Below are 12,223 nucleotides of genomic sequence, written 5' to 3' on the forward strand. Positions count from 1 at the left end.
AGTTTCTTTTCTATGTGGGAGTTTTTTTAATAGAGAAATATGAGTTAGTTCATGTTAGATGGGTCTTGCACAAGGGGTGATTATCTGTGCATAATTGTTTATATTATTTCTTGAGGAATTTGTCAATAATAAGTGATTTTTGAGGTATTAAAATTTATTGAAGCGTCGCTATATGACAGAGAATTGTAGCTGCTTCATTGATGGTCTTTCCGATTTTATTTATTTTTTATTATTCTTTGTCAATATTTGGCAAAATCTCTCAAAATCCATTTAGAACATTTATTCTAATGGGACAAGACTAGATTTTATTTTCTGTCGCTTGGTGCATCTTTTCTAAAGTTTGATGCTTCTTTTCCAACGTTTAAAGTTTATTTTATTAACAAAATTGACGTTTTATTCCTAACGATTGGAGATTCTTTTTCTAATATTTGACTTTATTTCTAAAGTTTGACGTTAATTTTATTATTCAACTTTTTCGTACATTTGACATATCTTTCTTTTGACATTTGGTTCCTTTTGTTTGACGTTCCTATTCTAAAGTATAAAGTTTATTATAACTTTTGACGTTTCATTTCTATGACGGTTCTTTTTTCTAATGTTTGACTTATCTTTACATACGTTTGACGTTTCTTTAATATTTGACATTTCATTTATTTCTAACGTTTTACGTTTATTTTCTAATGTTCAATGATCATTTTAATATATTTTATTATTATTTTAGACACTCAAAAATTATAAAAAATAAAATTTCAAAATATTCGAAAAGCCAAACGCAGGAGACAGCAAAAATTGAAGTTATTAAAATTTTGCAAAACATTATTTTTAGCAATGATCAACCCCTTAAAGTTTCACACACTGAATCTCCCCTGTTCAAAAGAATGCAAAATATCAAACACAAAAGGGAAAGTTTGTATTTCCTGCAACTTCTGAGGAAATTTTCCGGCATGCACCCCGAATGGGGGGATATGCAGAATAAATTCTAGAACACAAACGTGGTGCACCTTAAAGCTTTTGGCAATTGCAACGATTTAAAAGGGTATCTTATGAAAATTGTAGAGAATGAAGCCATATTCATGAATTTTCCAAGTAATTTGAGAGTGAGAAGTTACTTCACATAATTGGGGTGATATTAATGCTGCTTCTTCCGGGTGAGGGGGGGGGGGGGGTTTACGCAATTTTGGCATTTAGTTTAGAAATTATGGGCTGTATTTGGGAACCAATTTGGTAGACAATAAACTCCCATTCACATTGTCCTGCATAATTTATTCGGTGAGGAATGAATGTGAATTACATATGTGGCATTATTAAATGCATTTTCCTTTCGCAGAGTTTACAATTAATTAATCCCACAATGTTTTGCATTATAAATAATTTCTCATTTTCTTCTCCTCCATCATCTCCATCCATTCTGCATCCCAAGGCGGGGCATTTAATTTATTGATCGATGTATTTAATATTCAGAGTATAATTTAGGGTGAATGCCACTTCATTAGTGAATGACACGGAGTGGCGATGGTGCAAACACGGCCACAGAGAGACTCTGAGGAATTTTTTCTTTACCCCTGAAAAGAGACGAGAAAAAATGCTTTTTAAATCTCCTTGATATCAGAATTTGTACCCGCGGGGGAATTATTTTGTTCTTTTTTTTCCATTGAAATTCTTGTATCGAATAACAAGAGGATCACTGGAGGATTCTTCTTCACACAGGCAACTAAATATCTTCACGAGTAGGGCGTGTTTTTCAATAATTTTGCTCCTTCCACACATAAAAGGGTCCAAAAGAGCGCCATCCTCCGCAGCAATAATAACAATAATAGTGGGCACATCCCGCAAGCATTTGCCAAAATTTTAATCAAACCCCGCAATTTTGGTGCCAACAATGAAGTTCAACGCATAAATTTCATCTTCAATGTACCCGCACACAGAAATATCGCATAAACGGGGTTTTGATGTCCTCCGGGTTATTCCATGCTTTTGGCTTCGACTCAATGAAATTGTGTCACTGAATGCCTTCAATTAATTTATTTCATTTCTCTCTCTCTACCCATAGTGTTATATATTTTTTCTCACCACTTGCAATATTTTATCATTTTATTTAACATTGGACAATTGGAATTCTTGTGGGCGTACCATGATGTGGAATTTTTGTTCACATCACCAATCGAGAGAGCATATTATTGAATGGGCAACGCATAAATTGCAATATTTAGTGCTCCACACTATTTTTTTTCTTTCGTTTTTTTTTGCTTTTGACCCCATGGGGAGCATATGGGCAAATATTTGTGGTTTGATGGCATAAAAGTTTTTTCAGCATGTTTATTTCTGTAGTACCTAATTCATGTGTAGTAATGAAGTGGGTCATTGGGAATGTTTCAATTGGTTCTATATACGTGGTACTACGCGGTTGAATTTTTGCTGTAAAAAATAATTGCTGTTCAGCAATTTCAAATATTGTGAAAAATTCTCTGGGGCGCATTTTGAGTTGATTTTGTATGGCTGAAAGTTTTTATTTCAGTCCCAAATGCACTTGTAAATATTTTCAATAATTTGCAAAAAAAATCGCGTAAAAAATCATGGAAATGAGAATGTTTTTGTTCGTTTCTTTTTTTAAACTTTAAAAATATTTAAATTACTTTTGTTTCTTTTTGGTTCTAAAAAAAAGAAAAATGTTTTTCTCTAATAATTCGAACAATTAGAGAAAAATATTTATAGTTGAAATTAAATTCCTTTATTAAAAATTACAGAAATTTAATTATTCTCTTTCACAATTTAAAGAAAATCTTTTAATTAAAATTCGTAATAAAAAAAGACAAATTTTCAATTATCCGTTACAGTTTACGGAGTTTAAAGGAAACAAGAGTGCCTGTAAATTGCATTACAACAATTAGCCCCAGTTTCTCCTATAAATTTCTTAAATAACCATTTAAGTTTGTAAAATACCCCACACACCTGACGCTAAATGAATCTCTTTAATCAATCGTTGCAATTTCATTATCCATCAGAAAGAACCCCATTCACCTTACAGAGATTCTCATTTGCATTTTTCATCATTTCCCTTTTGCTTGTGCATTCATTCACGCCCATCGCTTTGCAGGGACCCATTGGTCTGGATGGACCGAAGGGCGAAAGTGGATCACCGGGCCTGAAGGGCCAGAAAGGCGATCTTGGGGCATTTGCCTTCGATGTGTTCTCGTCAAAAGGGCTCAAGCGCTCCGTGACGACCCTGCGCGGAGGATCACTCGGCTATGCGGAGATTGTGGCCGTGAAAGGTGAACCGGGTGCGCCGGGACCACCGGGTGAGCCTGGGCCCCCTGGGCTAGCGGGAATTCCCGGGGAAGACGGCAAAATTGGTCCAGCAGGAGCGATCGGACCACCTGGGGAACGAGGTCAACCCGGAGAAATTGGAGCACCTGGCCCGGCAGGACCAAAGGTCAGTACAAAGATGAATTCTTTCCTTTTAAATCTATATAATATGTATTCCCACACCTTCATGATTTATTTCCCCACCACCATCTTATTTCATCTTGGAAATAGAGAAATTAATAAAAATCACGTATCAATTTAAAAAGAAAAATTCCATGGCTCTTAGAGAGACACATCCATTTGATTACCTTTTCTCATGAATCATGCATTGTAGGGTGAAAAAGGTCAAGTCGGTTACAGAGGGGTGCCAGGATTTCCAGGGATGCCGGTACGTTAATTTATCATTTTAAAACAAAAAAAAAAAACACGAGAAAAAGAACACGAGAAAGAATGTGGATAAGAGGTCCTAAAAGCATCCACAGGACACGAGCTGTGTAAAATGTTTAAATTGTAATTAGTTCTATTATGTTTATCTTTGGATCTCAAACAAAAACAGGGTCTACCCGGATTTAAAGGTGAACGTGGCCCAATGGGATGGCGAGTAAGAAATTCCATCATTTATGAAGCATAATCTTATGTAAACAGAAAATCTACCTTCTCATCCCTTCTCTCATATTACCATGTATAGTATACCCTCTTAATGTTTCCGAAACTTGACTCTCAACATGCTCTCCTTGTACAAAATCCTCCTCAAAGCTTAGCGATGTACGAGACATGCCAATGGGATTGGGGAATAAAATGATGAAAAAAAAGAAACTTCTAACAATACAAGAATGTTAAATTAGTTTTCGTAGTTATATTTTGGTGATTGGCATATGATTTCTGAATACTAATTTCACGTGATGGCAGAGTTGCAAAAGGAGATCACTTTACGATTTTATAGATTAGAGATGAAGATATATTTTTTAAAGCTTTATTTAAGCTTTTAAATAAAAAGAGAAAAAAAAGAATATTTGTAAGATCTAATGGATTTTCATCGTTTCACTCACAATGTACATTATGTAGGGGAACGTGGCCCAATTGCGACCCCCTAAATTCTGTTTCAGAAGGATTGAAAAAAGTCATATTAAAATGAATTAAATCTTGCCAAGTTTGGTACCATTGGAAAGGTCATTTAATAGGCTAACTTTGTTCTATAGATGCAAACCTTCTAACTCTTACCTGTTCTGAGTAATAGTCGAATTAAAAAAAGGTGCTAAAATTGCACTTTTTCACCACGGTGTTCTAATTGCGACCCCCTGAGTGTTCCAATTGCGACCCCCTTTTTTTGCCGTAATTTGTTGGTTTTTCACTAGTAGGTCACTTTTATCACTTTTATAAATAGGAAAACTGCCATGAAATACACGGAAAAGCCGGAAAATCAAGAATTTATTTTCAATTTTCCCCACATTTGTTTTGACATTTCGCCCTTGAGGTGACTACACACACTTTCACACACACCGACAATTGCGCACTCACTGTCGTAATTCCCAGAAAATCCACGAAAATTCTTCTGAGGAATGCGTAAATTACACTAACTACACTCCCCTTTGGCTTTAGGAACATTTTCACGGAGAAAAAACTTTCAAGAAACGTAAAAAATAATGATTTTCCTGGAATCAAAACACAGGCCGATCTGTGTGAGGAAGACACTGCCACACCACTACACGCACGCGCGACAGCTTCACCGTGGTGAGTGGTGGAAATAGACGGTCTGAATTGAAACATTTTGGGGGTCGCAATTAGAACATTTTGCATGTATTACATTTTCATTTAATTACTTAAAATACCTAAAATCTTTCAAAAAATTGTAAATCAAGTAATAAACTAGACCCTCTAAGCTATAGAAACGCGGCATAATATGAGACATAATAGTGGGAAAAAAAACTCATATCAACTTAGTTTCCAAAATCAGAAAATGTCGGCCAAGTGCTGAAAATGAATTTTGATTTTTAATTCGTCCTGTTGTGTACCAAACTAAATTATTTTAGGCGCTAACATTACCTTACTATAATATCTTCATAATGTAGTGAAACTAATTTTATAATATTTCGTCATTTACGAGAAAAAGGGGAGGTCGCAATTGGGCGGGGTGGTCCGAATTGGTCCACGTTCCCCTACCTATACATAATTTAGCAAATATATATTTTTCTAATTAATAAAAGAATTAAAGCTGTAACATCTTCATCGAATTTCGCATTAAATTTATTATTTTAAATTACTTAGAATACATAAAAAAATCATCTTCAATCTACCACATATTAAGGCCAATCAACTCTGCAACGTGTTCGAATTCTTTCATTCACTTCTCATTCTGTTGTGTCTCACACGATTTCTCATCTTCATAGTGCATTAAAATTTTTATTGTATACCTTTTTCCGTTGGTGTGGGAAATTGAGATGCAACTGAGGATGTGTGGACGTTGCCGAGCGATAAAGATGCTCTTTTTACTGCCATTCCAGGGTGACAAAGGGGATCGTGGGATTGTGACAACAATCAGCAGCGATCAATTCCCCAATGGTATTATTGAGGGCCCGCCTGGACCACCTGGACCGCCAGGGGAGCCCGGTGCGAAGGGAGACCGAGGTGATGTTGGACCTGTGGGTCCTCCTGGTGGCAAAGGACCACGCGGGAAGCGCGGAAAGCGGGTAAGTGCACAATGTCAGCTACCTAATTAGATCATCTCTCATCATGCTTTAATTGAAATATCCATCCATGCTGTTACAGCAATTTGTCCACCAAAAGAGCTTTTAGAGGTACATAGCAAATGGAGAACCTCACTCTGCACCCCCTTCCTCTACCTCATTCCCCCCATTCCACACGAGGAGAAACTCCACAAAATTAATTACCAACACAATCTGGTGGTATCTCTTTAATTATCTCCCCATAGTTAGCTCCGAATGGGGAGGAAATATTAAACAGGGGCACCACACATACCCCCACACATTGGTTGGGCAAGTTGTTTGCCCAGGAGTGCAGGAGCATTTCCCAAAACAGCATAATTCCCTGGCGGAACAATGCGTGATTTGTTGCTCATTGTGTAGGCTACCGCCCCGAAAACAAACCCCAATATGCATTCCCAAATGGCGATCCAGCAGTCAACAAGCAATACCTCCAAAACCCCAAAACCTCCCCCGCACACAAGTTCACTTTGCGAATAATTTTGTGTAAATTTCCAATTATCGCGGACAAATTCTGTTGGCAATTCCATTCATATAGAGGAGAGGACAAGCCCCCCAGTATATATATGAATGTATTTTTCACGACATGAAACCCAATTCAGACCACATTGACTAATTGCCACAATTTTGCTGCGACTTCAAAAGGCATATCGGTTTGTGATTAATTACCCGCAAAGCGTTGACAAAATTCTCAATTGAATGGTTTGGACATGGAAATTCCACGCCTCAGTGCAGCAGTTCAATTGAATTCACAAATATAATTTTCGGGTGGTGTATTATATAATCGGAAAAGTTAATATGGTAAAAAGGGCATTTTCCATAGAATGAAAATTTAGCCAATATATTTGACAAAGGGGTTTTGGAGGACTTAATAGTGGGAGTAAAGTAAGGTATCACAAATATTCACGATAACTCGTAAAATAAAATCGAATAATTTCATTGAACGTATTTAAATCTAGTTCAAAAACAGATTTAGAATTTGAGAAGCTTTTAAACTCAATTTTCATGTAAATTGAAATTATTAAGAACCTTACAAAATGAATGAGAAAAGTATTCAAAGTTAGTCTGAAACCTGGATTGAATAGTCCCAATTTTAACAGATCTTCTGTATTAATTTTTTAACTTTTTATTTTCCTAATTTTCTCATATTTGTCTCTCTAACTCCTCTAACTTGTCTAACTTAATTTTATTCTTAATATATTTTTTTTAAATATTCCTTTGTATTTTATTTCTGCTTTCTAAATTATTTGTTATTTTTTTTTCTTATATAGATGCCAATTTTTTTCTTCATTTTCTCTTCCTAAGAATTCTAATAAAGTGAGCTTGAGTAAATATTTTCCACACTTATTTTTCTCTGTGTAGTTTACTCAAAACTTTTAATCCAAAAATTCTTTCCTTATTTCATAAAAAAAACTTAACTAATTAGCGGGTTTAAGTAATTCCTTAAGTAAATCTCACTCTTTTCATGATTTTAAGTACTTGAGAATACTTAAATCTTTTATTAATTTTTAATTTCCTTCTCCTTAACTCCCCTACCCACCCTCCGGCTAAAAGAAATTCAATTAACTTTAATTAAGAAGAAAAATTCCGTGAAAAGTTGCAAAAATCCATAATTCTGTAAACAACTTATAGCTGCATTTTGTTGATACATTCTCTTGCGGACTCTTTGGAAAAAGTTTATCGTGGAGCCATTTAATTACACACACCCCCACCCCACCGAGGCTACCGTCGTTGCACAAATATCCCCGGACAAAGTAATTAAACACGAGTTGCATTAATTGAAAAATTTTCATGTACCCCATTGACTGTGCAATTCGAATAAAAATTCCATGGTGCACCCTCGCGCACAAAAAAAGTGCAGCAAACTCCCGGACTAATTGTTGTTGGGGAGTAATTTTGGGGTAAAGTTGCACCATGCCATATCAACACCATGTTCGCCAGCCCCATTCACTCCGCAGGGCTAATAAATCGCGCTGCGGCACCCCGGCAAAAGAGTTTTCTGCATTGTTCGGGGTATGGACGTTGGTGGAAAGTTTTGTAATTAGTTCATTGTGTAAAAATAGTTGAAAACAGATTGTTATACAATTTTTTAGCATGCTTCTCGAGAACACCCAACCACCCTTTCCCAAAATGCTCCATATCCTGATTATTGCACCTTTCTCACGAGCTATGCGGGTTCTCCCTCTGCTGATAATCTCTGTGACTTTGTGGAAAGTATCGCGAGGAGATTGTAATTAATTGTTTTTCTCAATTTTTCTCGTCCTTTTTTCTGGGTTATTGGGATGTTTAGATAGGGAATGGCAAAGAGGAAGTAGATTACGATGATCCGGTTACGGTGCTGCGAGGCCCTCCTGGTCCACCAGGTCCTCCTGGTCCGGTGGGAATGTCCGGGAAAGATGGGCTACCAGGGCAGAAGGGAGAGCGCGGTCAAGTGGGTGAGCCTGGTTCGCTAGGACCTCGTGGATTGGACGGTCTTCCCGGAGAGCCAGGTATCGAAGGCCCACCAGGATTGCCAGGGTATCAAGGTCCAGCAGGTGAGAAGGGCGAAAGGGGAGACATTGGACCGCCTGGCCTAATGGGACCTCCTGGCTTACCCGGACCACCAGGATTTCCAGGACCTAAAGGAGACCGAGCCGATGGTGTTCAACCTGAATATGTAAGTTTTTATGATTTTTTTTTAAGTTCTAAGCATTGTTGGAACTTTTCATTAATTTATCAAGGTTAATCCTTTCTTTGATGGAAGATTTTTATTTTTATTAAAAATTAAAAAGAATTAAAAAATCTGGAGAATATGAGAAATATGAAAATGAAAAAGCATAGAATTCTAGAATAGATTTTAATAAGATTATCGAAGACAAATTAGGTTTTCCAAAGGAATTTTCATGAAAACTTAAAAAAAAAAAACTCTTTAAATCTTAAAATTAAATTCTATACGTTAAATAAGTCAGTCCACCGCATTATCCCTGAAAAATTATCGATTAAATCCCATTTGGTGTCCAAAAATGGCGGTACATAATGAAGAATTTAATTACACCATCATCACATCATCAACCCTTCCATGTCCGTGCGTACGCAAACATCTTCTCACAGTACGGTGATAATTTGTAAATGCCAGGAAAAATTAAGTTCCTCGATGCGTTAGGGACAAATTACTTGAGATAAATCATCAATTATGCGGGACATTTTCAGAAATTGAGAAAAATGAGACGAAGACAGGACGATCGGATGTCAGATGCTCCATCACGCACAAATGTTCACATTGAATATGTAAGTTGGACATGATGAATACCTCCTGTGTGTGCGGAGGTGGGAAATCATGGGGATAACGTGGATTTATTTTACAGCTACGTGGCCCACCTGGACCACCTGGGCAACAGGGGATACCAGGACATCCGGGGCAGAGGGGTGAACGCGGACCTGAGGGAAGAAAAGGAGATGTAGGACCGAAAGGGACAAAAGGCGATCAAGGTAGGTTCAAGAATTTTCTTTTCAGATCCTTTAATTAAATAAAAATTGAAAGAAACTTTGCGCAAGAAGAGTGTGAAAAATAAAATTCGTTGACAGTGTACTAGTAGACAAATAAGCAAAGATTGGGGTTAACTTTTGGGCAATTTTTAGGACCTATGGGATTACCAGGACCTATGGGAGTAATTGCAGATGACACCTTGACCCCAATGCGCCGTAGAAGCTACCCTGGTTGAGTTCAATCAACCCCCAAAAGAGAGCAAAACGAGTAAACGGAGGCCTCTGGCCAAATACGGAAAACTCAAAATGAAAAAAAAAATCGTAAAATGTGCGCAAACATCAGTGCAGTGATAAATGCAAAACATATGGATGAAAAATTTACATATTGTCACGGGTTCTTTTTTTTAATTTCTCAAATATAATATATGTGATTCGACTGTAGATTGTTAAGGAAAAAAAAAACAAAATAATAATGGAAACTGACGTGGAAAGACTTGTGGAGCAGAAGAGATCAAAATGACGACGACGATGGAATTTAACAGGCAAGGAGATTTTTCCCAAGTATTCAGTGTTTCGTTGTGTTCATTGTCCAAGCGTATTAAGGAATTTATATAAAAAAAAAACTCATTTTCAAGGCAACACAAAAGATTGAAGTTTTAAATGTAAACGAAAAAAAAGTATAGCATAAGAAAATCTCAATGTATACATTTATTAATATTTGAATGAAAAGATGAAGAAGAAAAAAAACTGGAAGGAACTTACTTATTTATAAATTATTATATAGCCCTTAATCTTCTACGGAAAATCATGCAGTCATCGATTTGTATCATTTGTAAATAACATACAGATTATACAGAGGAAATAAAACACGCATTTGCATTTTCATTGGAAAATCCATCCCTGCAGTTCCCACACCTTAATTTCATCCCTCATTGCTTGCACCGAGTTTTGAGCACCGCGAGATATATTAAAATTGGTGAACGCGGAAAAGGCGGGATCATCGTGGGGCAATTATTCCACCTTCCTCACGGATTAACAATCGAAATGAATTTTATTGAAATGTCGAAGGGAGAATTTCATTTTAGCTTATATTTGCAATGCTCAAAATGGAAATCAGGTGCGATTGCTGCAAACAACATGAAAATGAAACGTTGTACGCTCTGCGAAAAAGCTTATCACCAGGCCCCTATAGGTAGATGTAGTTTCCACAAGTACATGCAAAAATAAGGATAATTAAATAAATATTTCGTAAACGCACCTCCACAATGCGCCATGTGCTAATGAACCTTCAATTAGCCTCCCCCACTCTCTCCCTCCACTATATCACCCATTAAATTAACCTTTAACTCTCTGACATAATATTAATTAAATTCATTAACCTGAAATGACTCGACTACAATCTGATTTAATCTGATTTACGCAGAATTTCAAAACGGAAGTACCCTCGTCCAAAGTTTGCACATGCACTTCCTGTGTGAAATGTCTTGGTGGAACAGGACATAAATTTCTCACAGAATATTCATGCAAATCCACCATGAAGATGCGAGAAAATTTTAATAATTTATGCCTCAATCGTACTTCCAAGAAGCTCCACCAGTGAATCTCCTTTGCCTTCATTACTTGCATTTTATACAGTGATGCTTCGCAGGAAAACATCCTTCAATTTTATCTTTGACTGAAAATTTAGATTTTTTCGAGACGTTGTGGAAAAGGTTTATAGGTTTCTTAGTAAAACATTTTTTAGGATTTGAAGCTCTAATAAATACTCTTAATTGAAAATAAAGGGTTTTGTAATTTTTCATTTTCCGTTTTTACTGTTTCTAAGTGTTTCTGAGATTGTTTCCTTTTGTAATCAGAAAATGTTCAAAAACAATGAGGCATTTTTTTCTAATTCATTATGATCAATTTGATCGGTTAAACCTAACTACGAAAACAAATCAAAGGTCCTTAAAGGGTTCAAAGACTTAACCAAGTTGGGTAACTTGCTTACCATAACCGATTTTACCTAAAATTTTACAATTTTTGAAGTTTATAAATCGACTCAAAGTGAATTTTTAAGAATAATAGTTATCCTGCGAATCCTCACTGTATATCAAAATTCTCTTTGGCAAGTTGACTCAATCTTCAAAATGGGTGGGCAAAATCCCAAGTGGGTTGAATTTAATTTCACTTCCCGTCGCTATGTAAATTTTTCTGTGCCCAACAGTGTAGATTTATTCATTGGCATATCAATAAATTCGCCATGAAACTTTGGCGGAGTGTAGTTGTCCCTCCGTACCAAAAAAAGCCAATATAGGGAGGATCTCGTGGCCATTTATCAGCCGCGATGCGATACAATCGAGGGACAGAGTCACTGCTATGGAGCTACTTTATTGCTTCGTGAGGGTTCTGGATGGAGGAAGATGGGAAAAATGCTGAGATTGAGGGTCGATATCGCATATCTTTTGGACCTTGTTCTCCCATTTGGAACTAACGATGGAAAGCAAAAAGTAAGTTGGTTTTTTCTGCTGTAAAAGAGAATTTTAATGCATTATATTAAATTGCCTCATTTGACGATATTTTTTTCAAGTTTTAAGACTTTGGATGAATATAAAAAATTTAATTATTTTCTATAAAAATGTGATTATTTTATTCTTAATTTAGTCAGGTGTTACATACCGTTAAAGGTTTTTATTGGATAGATTTTAAAGCTAGAAAAGCATGAAAGCAGAAAAAACTACCCAATTTCTGAGTGA

At 36.3% G+C, this 12,223-nt stretch overlaps 1 protein-coding gene across 2 annotated transcripts in view; it reads left to right on the forward strand.

Moving 5' to 3' along the window:
• The window catches only part of LOC129787243 (collagen alpha chain CG42342-like), a 30,851-nt gene extending 20,494 nt beyond the window's left edge, over positions 1-10,357 (forward strand). For both annotated transcript variants that reach the window (XM_055822653.1, XM_055822652.1), the window contains 6 exons: positions 3,095-3,430; positions 5,805-5,990; positions 8,314-8,679; positions 9,213-9,290; positions 9,368-9,491; positions 9,642-10,357. In XM_055822653.1, the coding sequence (XP_055678628.1) occupies positions 3,095-3,430; positions 5,805-5,990; positions 8,314-8,679; positions 9,213-9,290; positions 9,368-9,491; positions 9,642-9,724 (1,173 nt within the window). In that variant the 3' untranslated portion in view covers positions 9,725-10,357. The remainder of the gene's footprint in view (positions 1-3,094; positions 3,431-5,804; positions 5,991-8,313; positions 8,680-9,212; positions 9,291-9,367; positions 9,492-9,641) is intronic.
• Positions 10,358-12,223: the final 1,866 nt, after the last annotated feature.

Source organism: Lutzomyia longipalpis, chromosome 1 (assembly GCF_024334085.1).
Source record: "Lutzomyia longipalpis isolate SR_M1_2022 chromosome 1, ASM2433408v1".
In the NCBI taxonomy this organism is placed as follows: Eukaryota; Metazoa; Arthropoda; class Insecta; order Diptera; family Psychodidae; genus Lutzomyia; species Lutzomyia longipalpis.